This window comes from Vigna radiata, chromosome 6, assembly GCF_000741045.1.
Source record: "Vigna radiata var. radiata cultivar VC1973A chromosome 6, Vradiata_ver6, whole genome shotgun sequence".
Lineage (NCBI taxonomy): Eukaryota > Viridiplantae > Streptophyta > Magnoliopsida > Fabales > Fabaceae > Vigna > Vigna radiata.
This window is the reverse complement of record NC_028356.1, coordinates 3,831,662-3,848,826: the sequence shown is the minus strand read 5'-3', so window position 1 is coordinate 3,848,826 and position 17,165 is coordinate 3,831,662. Positions and strand designations below refer to the sequence as shown.

The 17,165-nt window shown below is 34.2% G+C and overlaps 2 protein-coding genes and 1 pseudogene across 2 annotated transcripts; all 3 read left to right on the top strand.

The window, feature by feature from the left end:
- The first annotated feature begins 1,163 nt into the window (after positions 1-1,163).
- On the top strand, positions 1,164-2,870 carry LOC106763274 (UPF0481 protein At3g47200-like). Its single transcript, XM_014647476.2, has 2 exons — positions 1,164-1,970; positions 2,057-2,870. The coding sequence occupies exons 1-2, from the start codon at positions 1,392-1,394 to the stop codon at positions 2,834-2,836; spliced, it is 1,359 nt and encodes a 452-aa protein (XP_014502962.1). The 5' UTR covers positions 1,164-1,391; the 3' UTR covers positions 2,837-2,870.
- Positions 2,871-3,477: 607 nt separating this feature from the next.
- Positions 3,478-7,580, top strand: LOC106765345. The gene is made up of 3 exons (XM_014649927.2): positions 3,478-3,803; positions 4,733-6,034; positions 6,977-7,580. Exons 1-3 carry the CDS (start codon positions 3,621-3,623, stop codon positions 7,202-7,204), a joined length of 1,713 nt encoding a protein of 570 aa, XP_014505413.1. The 5' UTR covers positions 3,478-3,620; the 3' UTR covers positions 7,205-7,580.
- Positions 7,581-8,389: 809 nt separating this feature from the next.
- On the top strand, positions 8,390-15,638 carry LOC106762933 (annotated as a pseudogene).
- The last annotated feature ends 1,527 nt before the right edge of the window (positions 15,639-17,165 follow it).

The window sequence follows — 17,165 nt, the reverse complement described above, 5'->3', positions numbered from 1 at the left end:
ATGTTTTTAATGTAAAAAATATTATACAAATTAATTTAAACAACGAAAAATTAGTATAAAATTTAAAATAAACCTAAAACCTTAATAATGAATTTTTTTAATTTTTTTCACAATTATTTCTATTTTGTCATATTTTTTATTTAATTTAAATTAGTTTTAATTAAAAAAAATTGCAACAGAATAAGTTTATTAAGAAAAAATTTGTACAATAATTTTAGAACTTCTAAACCATAAAACTAATAATTTCTAACCATTTTTAAATTTTTTTTTTGGAATTTTAAACACTTAAAAATCAATTTTTAATGATTGAAAATGAAATAAAAAAAATAAAAAATAGAAAATGAAGTCGTGCAACCCCCACACGACTTCACATTTTCTATTTTTAATTTTTTTTATTTCATTCTAAACCATTAAAAATTATTTTTTAAGTCTTTGGTAATCGATTACAGTTCAAAGTAATCGATTATCATGTCCAGAAGTCGTTTTTGGGTGGCACGACTTTATCACTGTTCATGTGAATAGTGTGAAGTCGTGCAATGACATGACTTCTCCTTTGGAAGTCGTAGCACGACTTTCCCTTAACTTTGAATTTGTCCAGATTGGTAATATATACGGCAAATTTGTGTATGGAGGTAAAAAAACCAGAAAGTGAAAAAGTAACCTTAAATACGATTTGAGTGCCAAATTTTCAGGGGAAAGCGGAAAACATCTATTTAGCAAGATTTCAATGATAAAATCAAAGGTGGTCTAATTTTGAATAGTTTACGTGCAACAGCAACTTTTTTTTTTTTTTTTTTCTAGTAGTAAGTTTAAGCTGTCCAATTGTACAAATTTTTAGTTCAATTGTAAGTTCAAAACCTTTCCTTTTTTATTATGAAGCTCCTAACTCATTTTCTAGCCATACACAACTTGGGTATCAAATATTACAAATATTTAATAAAATAGGGCTAATTAGAAAATTTAACAATAAATGGTCCTAAACATATTTATAAGGGTTTTCAATAAATTTTAAAAAAAGTGTTCAAAAGATACTGTGTAAAAGATCCTTATTTATATGTGCAAAATAACAACAGACTACCAATATAACTGTCCGGTGTCATAACAATGGAGCTTTAATGGCCGGTGACAGTCTTGTATACATTCTTTTCTTCATATAGGAGAATACAACGCTCGGGACGAGAATCCAAGAAGAAATGGGAAGCAAGAAATGTTCAATTATAAATAACAGTTTCTTTACAAACTGTGTTGGTTAACATGCATAAAGTGAAGATTCCAATTAGACATTGATATCTTTGAGGCTTATGATTTCCACGTGCATAACATACTATAAGATCCTCAAAAACCTACCCTTGTATGTATGTCATGATCAAGAGAGACGCTGAAGAGGCACCATGAACATGGAAGAAACGAAGTGGGTGGTCCAAATCAACGAGGAGCTCAAGAGTGATGGTATCTCAGCAGTGTATGAGAAGGAGCAATGGCAGAGGCATTCCATATACAAGATACCTTCACGAGTCACTGCGTTGAACGAAAGGGCGTACAAGCCTCAAGCAGTGTCATTTGGTCCTTATCATCATGGGGAAGAGCATTTGAAGGACATGGAAGGTCACAAGCATCGAGCTCTGCTCCATTTTCTCAAGAGGTGCAAAAAGCCTATTGAGCTTGTCTTCCACAGCATGGATCAAGTGGTTGAAGAGTTGAGAGGCTCGTACAATCCACTGGATGAAATCTGGATGCAGGACAGAGCAAGGTTCGTGCAGATGATGATTGTTGATGGGTGTTTCATGTTGGAGATTCTGAGAGCCAATGATGGTGTTCTGGACGATTATGCAGACAATGATCCTGTGTTTGGACAACACGGGAAACTTAATGTGAAGCCATATATCAAACGTGACATGCTTATGCTCGAGAATCAGTTGCCCTTCACGGTTCTTCGTGTATTGATTGAGCTTGAGAATGACATAAACCAGGTAACCGATTGTTGTTTTTTATGCAGAAGGAGTGTAAATTACATTACATGTTTCTAAACTGACTCGGAAATTCGTATATATGATAGGGAGAAGACTTACTGATGAAGCAAATATTGAAGTTCTTCTCCGCAGGCACACCTGAAACAAGAACCCTAGGCAAATGCACGCACGTGTTGGACGTCTACAGAAAGAGCCTCATCTACCAAGGACCCACTCACCGAACTCGAGTCTCCAAACCAAAACGCAGAAGAAGGTTCCACGACGACGACGAGATCATCCGCTCCGCAACAGAGCTCCAGGACGCCGGAATCCGCTTCATGAAAAGCCGCACACATAGCCTCGGCGACGTCTCCTTCGGCGGCGGCGTGCTTCGGCTCCCAACCCTAGTGATTGACGACACCACCGAATACATGTTCCTGAACCTGATCGCCTTCGAGCGGCTCCACCCGGAAGCAGGAAACGACGTCACCTCGTACATATTCTTCATGGACACCATCATAGACAGCGAGATGGACGTGGCGCTTCTACACCGGAACGGCATTCTGGTGAACGCTCTCGGCAGCGATAAGGCAGTTGCGAAGCTGTTCAACTCGCTTTCGAAGGACATTGCTGTGGATCCGCATGGAGTTTTAGATGTGGTGAGGATGAGCATGAGTAACTACTGCAAGAAACCATGGAACATGTGGCGCGCAAATCTCATTGAAACCTACTTCAGAAACCCTTGGGCTATTGTGTCGCTTGTTGCTGCGGTTTTTCTCTTCGCCCTTACCATTGTTCAGACCGTTTACACCATTGCTCAGTTTTATCAACCTTCAAACTCCTCTTCCTTCGTCAAACCTTCTCCAAAACCATGGCACCGACCCTGATTCATTCATATTCGTCACTCCTTCAGCTTAATTGTTCGTTGTTTTTCATATTTTATTAATTCTAAATCATTACTTTTCATTCTGGCTCATGTATATTTGTTTTAAATATTATTTTTAATTATTGAAGATTTTTAATTAAAATTTTAGAATTAGTTAAAAACTAGAAATAAAACTTTCATACGAAAATATCAACCGTAGCGAACTAGTTATGTTTTTTTTTTTTAATCGATGTTGGACTTTGTATATATGAGATAAGGTTAGGGAGTAAGAATCTTCTCCTAATAATGACACGGAGTAAAAAGTGGTAAAAAAGAGTGTTATATTATTATTATTTTTTTGGTAAAACATGAAAATCGAAAGTTATAATCCATATAATTTTTTATATACAGCTCTTAAGATTTTATTATAAGAAATTACCTAAATTTATTTCAGTTTTTTTTTTTTTTTTTATATCATAGGCGACGTTGAGAGTATAGTCAAGGTAGCCATGGAATCTACGTTTGCAATGACTAAAAGAAAGAAAACAAAATCCAATATTTACACGTTTCGTAAAACATGAAATACGGGTTTAGACGAAAAAGAAAGGCCCAGACTTTTCTAGAACCAAACAGCTAAATATTAAAACATTAAATTAAATTCATATACGAAGCACACCGACCAAGAACAATAAAAGGGAAAACAAACAGCAATGGTTTATTCAAAATTCAGTTCTTGATTCGATTTGATTCTTTCACAAATTGGAACTCCTTTTCTTAATCGGCACCAACACATCACATAGAGAGAGATGGATTTCGAGCTGAGGAGAGCGAGAGAAAAGTTAGAGAAAGAGCAGAGGGAGAGGAAGGAAAGAGCAAGATTGAAAGTGTTGAAGGAAAGAAAGGCCAAAGAAGAGGCCCAGAAGCAAAAGGAAGCCCTTGAAGCTGTTCAAAGATCTCGTCGTATTGATGCGGTACAAGCACAACTCAAGGTATCCACACCCTTTTCTCCCCTTTCATTAGTATCAAACCCTTTCGTTCTTCTTCAATAGGTTTCTTTTCAAAGGGTAATCTTGTTATTGGGTCCTTCTCTGTGTTAAATTGTTGAAAATTAGAGGTGTAGTACTGTGGATTGTTCTTTAGAGATATTAACTTTGAAGCAAAGGTAGGTAGGTTGGACAATCCTACACGTGAAATTGATGGCATGTATTCCACCCCTTTTGCCATCTCCAGATTTTGCATTTTTGTTTTTGTTTTTGGCTGTTCAGTATTTTGCGTCTACCTTTTGCTAGGAACAGGTCTTGTCATATGTTAGATCATGCCCTAGGATGATCATCTCACTCCATAAATTAATCCTTCAGTTGGTCCTTGTAGTTTAAGAGCGAGGGTAGTCCAATTTCCACTTACAATGCTTCTTCTTTATGTCTATTGCCATTGATTTTATGCTCCCTGATTTTCTACCTTTGTGTTAATGATGAATCATTTTTATGCCTTTTACGACATAATGATTCAACAATTATGTTCATTGAAAAGTTCAAATTGAGTGGAGTATTCAGAGTAGTCCATGCTGGATTTTTGTACACTCCTTGCTGGGTCAAGTACCGGAATTGCTTTGTGATGTGTTGTGCTGGTGTGATTGTCAAACCTTCAATAGTGGTATATTAAAAAGAGCTAGTTGGTGTCGAACAACCGTTCACACCAGAGTTTGAGCTGTTAGCTGGTGGCCTAGAAAGAGTTTAATCTCTAACATGGTCCTTTAAGGAGTAGGCTTTTGAGGGGCTCAACTAGTGAAAGTAATCTTGCTAATATACGTATACAAATGTTTACCTTATCTTCCAGCACAAAATTTGTGGCTGCAAATACTTCCTTTATGTTTACATTGTTAGTGTGGAAATACTAAGTGGTTCCCTTCTCAATTCAGGCTGACCAACAGATGCAAGAAAACCTACTTGCTGGCAGAGGAATAGTATTTTATCGACTACTAGAGGCTGTACCCTATCAAGGCGGTGGAGATAAGATCAAGCTTCCCCCTTCTTGCTTCACCGAACTGTCTGATCAGGGCGCTTTTGATAAGGGACCCTTATACTTTCAATTGTCATTAGTTCAGGAAAGCTCTTCAAGCATCCAAGATATTGATAAAGAGAAACAAGGGACCACCCATTCAGGAGTTTTAGAATTCACTGCTGACGAAGGTTCCGTGGGACTTCCTCCTCATGTTTGGAATAATTTATTTTCCGAAGGCACACCAGAATCTCCATTAGTTGAAATCCGCTATGTTTGGCTTCCAAAAGGGACATATGCAAAACTTCAACCTGAAAGAGTAGGATTTTCTGACTTGCCAAATCATAAGGCTATACTTGAAACTTCTCTTCGGCAGCATGCTACCCTTTCTCAAGGTGACATTCTAACTGTAAACTATGGAGAACTTGCATACAAATTAAGGGTCCTGGAGTTAAAACCTTCTTCAAGTGTATCTGTTTTAGAAACAGATATTGAAGTTGACATAGTTGATCCTGATACATCTTCAGAAAAGACAGATGAGCATGTTTTAATGCCACTTTCATTCGGAATGTCACAAATTGGAACAGTAGAAGAAGGAAAGTTTGTGTATTATAAATTTTCTATAGACAATAATGTCATATGGGAGAAACTATCTTCTGGGAATTCTTGTATTGAGGTAAAACTAGAATCAGAGACTGATGGGGGGGACACTGATCTTTTTATCTCTAAACATCCTCTCATATTCCCTACACGACATCAGCATGAGTGGTCATCTCATGATATTGGCTCAAAGACTTTGATTCTTAGCTCTAAAGATGAAAGCTTGAGTGTGGGAACCTACAGCATTGGTATCTATGGCTTCAAGGGAGTGACTAAGTATAAAATATCAGTAGTGGTCCAGGAGAATTTCAACCAAAAGGTTGGTCAGCAAGCATCATCTTCTGTGTCATCTATGGAAATGGATACTGAACAATGTCGGAACTGCAAGCATTATATACCCACTAGGACTATTGCACTGCATGAAGCCTACTGTAGGAGGCACATTGTTGTATGTCAGCGTGCAGGCTGTGGAGTTGTTCTTAGGATTGAAGAGTTCAATAACCACGTTCACTGTGACAGATGTGGTCAGGCATTCCAGCAGGTAGAATTAGAAAAGCACATGAAAGTTTTTCATGAGCCACTTCACTGCCCGTGTGGAATAACCCTCGAGAAAGAGCAAATGGTAAGCTGCACATCGCCTTCTTTCTCTTTTCATGTTCTTTTCTTCCTTTTGTCTCTATATCTGCGATTCATTATTTACTGTGTCATGTTGATGCTATTATCTTGATACTATTATGTCTATCCAAATTTATATCTTTCTGATATAGGTGAGTTTAATTTGGAGAATTAATCTTTGAAGTATGGAATTATACTTGTTTTTTCGAAGGTTATGTGACTGGCATGTTGGTCCTTCTAGAAGTTGCAAGTGTAGTGTTGGGAGTTGAGTTTAAAGTCATTTCTAAGTGTCTTGAAATTTTGCTTACAATAATACAGGGGTTGGGAAGTGACTATTGAAATAATTAGTTTTTCCGTCAAACCGTTTGATCCTTGTATCCAGCTTTCTTTCCAATTTTTACGACTTCCTTTGTCCATGTGAAGCAATCCTTTGTCCATGTGAAGCAATGAATAGTATGCCTCCTCTATCCGTATTTATTGCTACGGTAGACAATTAGAAGCATTTTATTGACGGACTATCATGTGAATTATGATGGGACTTTAAATTTTGAAGAGGTGAGAAGCTAAACTGTGATATTTGGCATGATGGCTGGTACACACATCCCTACTTTCCATTTTTATTCCAGATGATAGGAATCTCAAATTTTCTTATATCTTCATAGTAAGAAATGTCCTATGTTTTAGTTTCCAGAACTTTTGGAGAGTAGGGTTTACTGCCTATCAAACAACATTTGGAGAGGTTTAAGGAGATGGATGTATTTCAAACGAGCATGTTTGGTCTTCCCATTTGAGAAATTGGAAATAATTAAGAGGCGTGAATTCTTGGAATATGTATCTTCTTAATTTCTTAATCTTAAGTAATTTCTTAGTCTTAAGGAGTGTAGGGATCCTGAAGTTTGTCTTTTGTTGTCAATTTGTATAAAAAATGACTAAGTTTTCCTTGTACTAGGTGGAACATCAAGCTTCTGTTTGCCCTCTGCGTCTTATTACATGCCGGTTTTGTGGTGATATGGTTCAAGCTGGGAATTCTGCGATGGATGTCCGTGACAGATTAAGAGGTTTGTCAGAGCATGAGAGTGTTTGTGGTTCCAGGACTGCCCCCTGTGATTCTTGTGGGCGTTCCGTGATGTTGAAGGACATGGACATTCACCAAATTGCTGTTCATCAAAAAGGCTAATTCTCATATTTCATCATAACAGCAACTTGTGAAGGATTGCATCTAGTAATAAATAGACATTAAAAGAAACAGAAGAAAAATTAAAGAACAAGAAGACTGGTAGATGGCGGAGCAGAAACATCCCTATGTTATATACAATGGGCAGCCGGCTGTGGATATATTCTACTGTCGCAGTTCTTGTTATTCATTATGTAGGAAATTATGATGATGAGTCACTTCTCTTTCTTTGTGGAAATTGTTTGATGCAGTATGTTTACATTGCAATTTTTTGTGCAGAAGTAAAATTTACAATTCTTTATAAATATTTGGTTAAAGAAACCACTTGTAAGTTGCAATTACTAGTGTAAGCAGTTGTGGTTGCCTTATTATGGTGAAAGACTTGAAACAATTCAGGTAACGGTTGTCTCATGATAGTGAATTTGCATTTTAAGAAATCATATCTCAAAAGTACTAATCTAGGAATGTTATTCTAATACACATCAGTAGTTGATATTTAATAACGCTAAAATAAACTTCATTTTTTAATTAAAATTTGAAAAATAAAAGTGAAAAGGAAAATCAGAAGAATGTAACGAGAGCGGATAATTATAATTGGCAGTAAATTTATTTATGTGAAAGTACGAGATACTTATTCTCTCATAATACTCGTATTTTACCTTTCCACTCTCTTTTCCTTTCTTTTATTTTTCACTTTCCCTTTAATCCAAATAAATATACAATTTTAAAAAGATGAAAAAGATAGAGATTAAATGGAAAAGAAATATCTAAATATTTTATTTACTTTGGCTCTTTATATATATTTTTTTGTTTCTATATAGTTGGATGTAAGAAATGTGAAAGACAAGTAATCAACCTTTTGCTGTTGTTTTTATGTATTTGTCCGTTTTCTTTCTCATTTTTTAACAATTACTTTCACATTACTTGTCTGAGTTTACATGAAATAATAGTTATTAATGAAAATAATGACACAGTTACTTTCAATTAAACTATTAATTATTTCCATAAAAGTTATTTAAATTTTGCTCGCAGCAGTGTAATAATGGCTTGTTCTCTCTGTCTTACATCACAAAATAGAAAGAAAAGGACAAAAGAGAAAATAATAAATCTGGTAAATACAAAGGATAGAAATATTTAAGTAAAATATAAACTATATGTTCATAACAATCGTAGGAGCCTCACCAAGCTTTAAATTTGAAGTTTGTGAATTGGGTGCATTCAAAGTCTTTTACTTGGAAGAGAAGAAAATAAAGAGGAAAACNAATATTGTGCACAAAGTTCTTCGCCTATATGGGGTGCTTTCTATTNCCATATGTTATATTCCATTTNCTGCTTTTCAATTTTCCTTTGTACACTTGTTTATGTAACCATCATGATAAATCTTCCTTGTTACAATTCAAAAGCTCAGTTACTGTCAACACTTCACATTATTATTCATGGCTTGATGATGTCTGTTCCTCTTTTTCCTCAAAGACAGAATCTTGGACAAACGGAACAAATTGTTGCCAGTGGAATGGAGTCACATGCGACATGGCTGGCAACGTGATTGGTCTTGACCTTAGCTGCAGTCATCTTCAAGGTCAATTTCATCCCAACAGCACCATCTTTAGCTTAAANCACCTTCAACAACTCAACCTAGCCTACAATGATTTTTCTGGGTCTTCATTATCTTCTGGAATTGGTGATCTTGTGAATCTAGTGCATCTAAATTTATCATACTCTGTATTTAATGGTGATGTTCCCTCCACAATCTCTAACTTGTCAAAGTTAGTATCACTTGATCTCAGTAGCGACTGGGGATCAGTTGATGATCCTATGCCCTTGTACTTGTCTATCAAAATTGATCCATACACTTGGAACAGACTCATTCACAATGCAACTAAGTTAAGAGAGATTCATTTAGATGGCGTGGACTTGTCTTCTATCACAGAGAACTCTTTGTTATTGCTAACCAATCTGTCTTCCACTTTGGTCTCTCTTAGTCTCCCAAACACCAAATTGCATGGGAAATTTCCAAGTGGCGTGCTCTCTTTACCAAATCTTCAAAAAATTGATCTTTCATCTAATAAAGGACTAAGAGGTGAACTTCCAAAATCTAACTTGAGCACTCTGATGAGGCACTTGGATCTCTCTTACACTGCTTTCTCAGGAGAAATTCCTAATTCCATAGGCCATTCGAAGTCTTTTAACTATATCAGTCTTTGTAATTGCAAATTTGGTGGATTGATTCCCTCGTCATTGTTTCATCTAACTCAACTTTCTCTTTTAGATTTATCAGGCAATGGGTTAGTTGGCCCNATTTCATCTACAATCACTCAATTTCCAAAATTACACACTCTACAATTAGCTGGTAACAAGTTAAATGGGACGATTCCAAGTTGGTGTTATTCTCTACCCTTCTTATCACATTTGTTTCTCAATGACAATCAGCTCACAGGCTCAGTCGGTGAATTCTCAACTCATTCTTTAAAGTATTTGGATCTCTCTAGAAACAAACTGCAAGGTGATTTTCCAAATTCAATACTTGAGTTGGAAAATCTTGTTGGCTTGAGTTTGTCATCAAATAACTTAACAGCTCTTGTGGACTCTCACCAATTTTCAAAGCTAAAAAATCTACTTTTACTTGATCTTTCTCACAATGCTTTTATCTCTATCAACTTCGATAACAATGNCGATATCTTACCCAACCTTCAATTTTTATATTTATCCTCCTGTAACATAAGTACTTTTCCCAAATTCTTAGCTAGTGTTCAAAATATNGAAGTATTGGATCTGTCTAATAACAAAATTCGTGGAAGCATTCCCCAAGGATTTCATGAGCAGCTCTTGCACTGGAAGGACATTGAAACTATCGATCTNAGTTCTAACAAGCTGCAGGGAGATCTTCCAATTCCACCCAGTAGCACAGCTCACTTTCTAATATCAAATAATGAGATAAGTGGGGACATTTCTTCAAAAATGTGCAATGCAAGCTCTCTTCGTATACTCTCAACTTGGCTCACAACAACTTGACAGGCCACATTCCACAATGCCTGGGAACATTCCCTTCTCTTGAAGTGTTAGATTTGCAAATGAACAACCTTCACGGAAACATACCACAGAACTTTCTTGAGGAAAATGCTTTTGAGACAATAAAGTTAAATGNCAACAAGTTGAAGGGNCCATTACCGCAGTCTTTGGCTNACTGCACAAAGCTNCAAGTTTTGGACCTTGGAAACAATGACATCGAGGATACATTTCCCCATTGGCTGGAAACTCTGCAAGAGTTACAGGTACTCAGTCTACGNTCAAATAAATTTCATGGTGTCATCACTTGTTTCGGTACTGAGCATCCATTTCCCATGTTGAAAATATTTGATGTCTCTGATAACNACTTCAGTGGCCCTTTGCCAGNATCATACATTNAGAACTTTCAAGGAATGATGAACNTTAGTGACAACCAAACTNGTTCGCTATATATGGGTACTCATGGATTNTATAATGATTCTATAGTGATCGTAATGAAANGTCAACNCATGAAGCTGGAGAGGATATTAACTGCTTTCACAACTATTGATTTATCATACAACATGTTCGAAGGAGAAATTCCAGAAGNCATTGGAGAATTGATTTCTCTCAAAGGACTTAANCTTTCNNACAATGNAATCACTGGTACCATTNCACAATCTTTGAGTCATTTGAGAAATTTGGAATGGTTGGATCTCTCATGGAACCAGTTGAAGGGTGAGATTCCAATGGCTTTGAGTANTTTGAATTTTCTGGCGGCGTTGAACCTTTCACATAACCAGTTTGAGGGTGTGATACCTACAAGTGGACAATTTATCACATTTGAAAATGATTCTTATGCTGGAAATCCAATGCTGTGTGGAATCCCTTTGTCAAAATCATGCAATGAGGATAAAGAATGGTCATCAATTTCAAGACTTGATGATGAAGAATCAGGATTTGGGTGGAAAGTTGTGACAGTGGGATATGCATGTGGGATGCTTTTTGGGATCATCTCGGGCTGTCATTTATTCTTCATTGGGAAACCTCAATGGCTTGCCACACTTGTTGAAGCTGTGTTCAATGTAAGAATGACAAAACAAAAGGCATAAACGTTGCAAATAGCTAAGGAATGAACTACTTTATATTAGTTCTGCTATTCTATCATGTTATACATTAATAGTATATTTTTTAAATACATGTTTATGTTTAGCGGTGACAGTTATCTCATATTTTTCTTCAGAAAAATTCTTATCCTCGGATCCATATTTTATATTTATATCATATTTGTATTTAACGACTATATTTTTTTTTTCATCTCGATCCTATTGGATAGGAATATTTATAATTTATTATCTTAATATCAATTAATTATTTTTTATTTAAAAAATTATAACAAAAAATGTAATATTATTAAATATTTAATATAAAAAATAAATTCTACCTTTTTATATCAAATATTTGTAAAAATTTATAATTATATAAATTTTAAATTCGGGTATTAAATAATAATTTAATAAAAATAAAAGAATTATATAAATTTTACACAATTATAAATAAATAAAGGTTTATAACAACTAAATATTTATTAATTTTACAAAATTTAATAAAATAGTTAATAAAATTTAAAATATTTTTAAAAGTTATGAAAAGATACAAATATTTAAGTTTAAAAATACTTCAAATGTCTCTTTTCTTTCTTTATTTAAATTATAATAAAATCTCTTTTTTATATACTAAAAAATATTGTAATACATAAGTTGAAAGAAATCACAAAAGAATAAAAATTAAACTAACAATAATTTAAATTTAATATACATATTTTAGATTTTGAATTTTAATTCATGTTGGATGATTACAAATAAGATTCATGACATTAATATTAAATTATTATAATACAATAAATAAAACATGAAGTGAAAGTGATAAGATATGTCAAACCACAAAAACAAATAACGCATATTTGTGTGCCTTAAGCACAAAAACACTTGTAAGACCACGTATTGTGTTTTGACCTTTGCATACAGTTGTACTTATAATTTTTTTTTTCATAGAATGAAGTGATTTCTGTTTTGTTGGTTTTAACTATAAGCTCGTAATTTTTGGACCACTGAATTAGTTATAGTTAATTTCTGAAAATCAATGTTTAAGTACGCTCGTGATGGGTTTGCTTTCACCTTCATGTTTCATGTTTCTTATTTTATGATGTAGAACCAATGGAAAATAAAATTTTAACACCATTTTTTGACACCATTTTGACATTGTACACGTGTCAAAATGTGGTTGGACAATTTCAAATTAAAAAATAAACTTTGATTTTTCTCTTCCAAATATACCTCTGCCTCAACTTTTTTAATTTGAAATCGTCCAATCACATCTTGACACGTATATAGTGTCAAAATAGTGTCAAAAAAATGGTGTTAAAATATCATTGTCCATAAAAACCTAAGAAAGGCAGCAAAATGAGTTAAATCAAGGGACAAGGTGTGAAGCAAATTTGGCCCCACACACATTGAAAGGGTAAGAGGCCACGGTTCTAGTATTCACTGAAAAGCTTACTGCAGTAACATAAGGTGATGGCTGCAAGTCTTGTAATACAAAATCAACTAGTGTAAGAAAGGTGTCAGCCAAAGATAAGAAAGGTATTGAAAATTTAGACTTTGAAAAGTATACACTTAAGTAAACAACAGAGTGCACCGTGACTTGAACCAATTATGCAGCTTCAATAAAATGATATCAAAAACATTAAAAGTTTATCAAAAATTAATTACATTTATTAATATCATTCACTAATGTTTTTCTCTCTATTCTCACCTTTGATATCCTAGATATAGGAGAATATATTATAAATCTTATAAAAAAATATAATAAAATTATGATTTGTGAGGAATACAAATTTCATCTTAATTAATTTATAAGTTAAATTAATTTCTTACCAGTAGTGCAAGATTAAAAAAATGATGGAAAGTACAACTTTCCAATTCTCATTTATTAGAAAGTCTTCAGTCTTCTATATGACTGTGTGTGGGACTTGGAAATTTCAAACATACAGCTGGCCATTTCTTTGGAAATTGCTAGACATCTTCATCACACAAGACTTAGATATGAAATAGGAAAATAATAAAATAAATGATAGAAAATTTCAAACGCATGAAAATTAAGGAATTAATTTGATGATACTAATTAAAAACAACTGTGATAAAATCACAGAAAATATATCTTGAAGGAAATAGTTATATATCACTGTATAATAATTCTAATTGATTTACTTACAATACAAATTAAATTAAGTATTGAGTTTTTTTTTTTAAATTAAAAATTATATCATATAAAAAATTACAAGAATCATAAAAATAAGAGAAGAATGATAATATCTGAAGCCCAGCCTCCAATAAATAGATTAAACGTATTGGATTGGTTGCAACCGAAATCTGTCTCAGATGGAGAACTGGGTTCTACGGTCATCCGTAATCATCTTCCTCTACTTACTAATTCATTTTCCTTCCTATAATTGTTTGTTGTGCAATCCTGATGATAAATCTGCATTGCTACAATTCAAAAACTCATTTTTTTTCAACCATTCGCTTAGTTTTCTTTACTATGATAATCCTTGTTCCTCATATTCTTCAGAGACAGAATCTTGGAAAAACATAACAGATTGTTGTGGGTGGGATGGGATCACGTGCGACACCAAGTCAGGCCATGTAATTGGTCTCCATCTTTATTGCAGTGATCTTAGAGGTGAGTTACTAGGTCTTAATAGTTCCATTTTCAAGCTAAAGCACCTTCAACAACTTAACCTTACTTTTAATGATTTCTTTGGATCTTCAATACACTCTTCAATTGGTAACCTTGTCAACCTCACACATCTAACTTTATCTGTCTTTAGAATTAGTGGCGATGTTCCCTCCACAATCTCTCACTTGTCAAAATTACAACATCTTTATATCAATACCCATTCATCATTATTGTTTTATCCCACCAGCATTAGAATTGATGATTACACATGGAACAGACTCATTCACAACGCAACTAATTTAAGAGAGATTTATTTAGAACAAGTAAACATGTATTCTGTCGGAGAGAGCTCTTTGTCATTGTTGACCAATCTATCATCCTCTTTGCTTTCTCTTGTTCTTTGTGACACCCAAATCCAAGGGAAATTACCCACCGACATCCTCCGCTTACCCAATCTCCAAGAAATAGATCTCTCAGGGAATGAAAACCTGAGAGGTGAACTTCCAAACTCCAACTGGACTACTCCACTAAGATTTTTGACTCTCTCTGATACTGCTTTCTCAGGATACCTTCCCAATTCCATAGCCTACTTGAAGTCTCTTCACACACTAGATCTTTCCGGTTGCAATTTTGAGGGATCAATACCACAATCTTTGGCTCGCTGTACAACACTTGAAGTTTTGGACCTTGGAAACAATAACATAGAGGATCTGTTTCCCTATTCGTTAGAAACTTTGCCAAATTTACAGGTCCTCAGTTTACGGTCAAATAAATTTCATGGTATAATCACTTCTTCGGATACCAAACTTCCATTTCCCAAGTTAAGGATTTTTGACATGTCCTGTAACTATTTTACCGGAAACCTGCCAGTGTCATACGTCCACAACTTTCAAGGAATGATGAATGTCAATGACAACCAAACTGGTTTGAAATATTTGGATAAGAAGATACTTACCGTTTTCACAAGCATTGATTTATCAAACAATATGTTTGAAGGGGAAATTCCGAAAGCCATTGGAGATTTGCATTATCTGAAAGGGCTTAACCTTTCACACAATAAAATCATTGGTATCATTCCATTGTCATTGGGAAGTTTAAACAATTTGTACTGGTTGGACCTCTCATGGAACCAGTTGACGGGTGAGATTCCCATGTCACTAGGTAATTTAAGCAATTTGGAATTGTTAGATCTCTCATGGAACCAGTTAAAGGGTGAGATTCCCATGACTCTGACGAATTTGAAATTTTTATGTGCCTTGAATCTTTCACAAAACCAGTTAGAAGGAGTGATACCTGAAGTTGGACAGTTTCTTACATTTCCAAATGACTCATATGCTGGAAATTTAATGTTGTGTGGAATACCTTTGTCAAATGCCTGCAACGAGGATAACAAAAGGCTACCAAATTCAACAGTTGGCGAAGAAAAATCAAGATTTGGGTGGAAACCCGTTGTAATCGGATATGTCTGTGGGATGATCTGTGGAATAGCATTGGCTTATGATGCATTCTTCATTAGAAAACCCCAATGGCTTAGAAGACTTGTTGACGTTGTGTTAAATGTCAAACTGATAAAAACAAACAACAGAAACCGTGTAACTAGTTGAGGAAGAAATTATTTTAGTGAGCTTTTGTTTATGTGTTCAAGGGTTTGTTGTTTTTTTTTGGTAAAGTTTGTTTGTGTATGGAATGAAATCTTATCTGTTAATAACATCATTGATTTATTCAGATGTGGAAAGGCATTGTGGAAAATTCACGCCTTCAAACTATAATGGTCTCTGCAATGAAGAAACTGTACTGTTTTCTCGGGCGACTTTCGTTTGCGAAAAAGTTGGAACTGTGTTTTATCGTTTACTATAAAGTCGTACTAAGGATCAAATGGTTTATAACTTTTTTTATTTCGATAGTTTAAAAAAATTTAAAGAAATAGACTAATTATTTTATATTATATACAGATAATAACAATACCATTCTGATTTTTTAAATAATTCATATAGAAGAATTTTTCTCTTTTTTGTTAATAAAAAATGATGTTTCCATATTTCTATGTTATACTTAATTTTATAAGTTTTTTTTATTAATCACATAATAAATTAAAATTTTGGACACCTAACCAACCCGAATACGTGAAATATAAAAAACATCAATATCTAATACTTGAAATGAAATTTAGAATGAAATTAACTTAACATTTCATCAAGTAACCTTTTTTTTTCTTAAAAAAGATCGTACACACTGCAAGCCAATTCATTCATTTCAATTAGCTCGGTCAGCAAGCCAACTCATTCATCTCAATCAGCGATCAATCCATACATCTCAGTTAGTTTGGCTGAGCTAGCCAACTTAGTCATCACGTTAGCTCAGCCAATTTGGTCATCATGCCAGATTGACCATTACTTTAATTCATTAGCACAGTCATTAAGTTAGCTTGACCATCTTGACAAGCTAGTCCATCAAGTCTCACCAAGCTACATTGGCTAGCCGGTCCATTCCGGTCATCCTATCTCCCTAGACCCTTTAGTCAATGTGATCCATCCACTCATCTTATCCATTCCGTCCATAAACGTCAACTTGACCATCATGCCAATCCGACATTCATGTCCATCTCGACCATCTAGTCAACCTGATCATCCAATTAGTATCAAATTAATACATCTTTTCCTTTCTTTTATTTTTCACTCTCCCTTTAATCCAAATAAATATACAATTTTAAAAAGATGAAAAAGATAGAGATTAAACGGAAAAGTAATATCTAAATATCTTATTTACTTTCGCTTTTATATATATGTTTTTTGTTTCCATATAGTTGGATGTAAGTTAATGTGAAAGAAAACTAATCAACCTTTTGATGTTGTTTTTATGTATTTGTCCGTTTTCTTTCTCATTTTTTAACAATTACTTTCACATTACTTGTCTGAGTTTACATGAAATAATAGTTATTAATAAAAATAATGACATAGTTACTTTCAATTAAACTATTAATTATTTCCATAAAAATTATTTAAATTTTGCTCGCAGCAGTGTAATGGCTTGTTCTGTCTTTCCTACATCACAAAGTAGAAAGAAAAGGACAAAGAGAAAATTATAAATGCGATAAATACAAAGCATAGAATTATTATAGTAAAATATAAACTATATGTTCATAATAGTCGTAGGAGCCTCACCAAGCTTTAAATTTGAAGTTTGTGAATTGGGTGCATTCAAAGTCTTTTACTTGGAAGAGAAGAAAATAAAGAGGAAAACC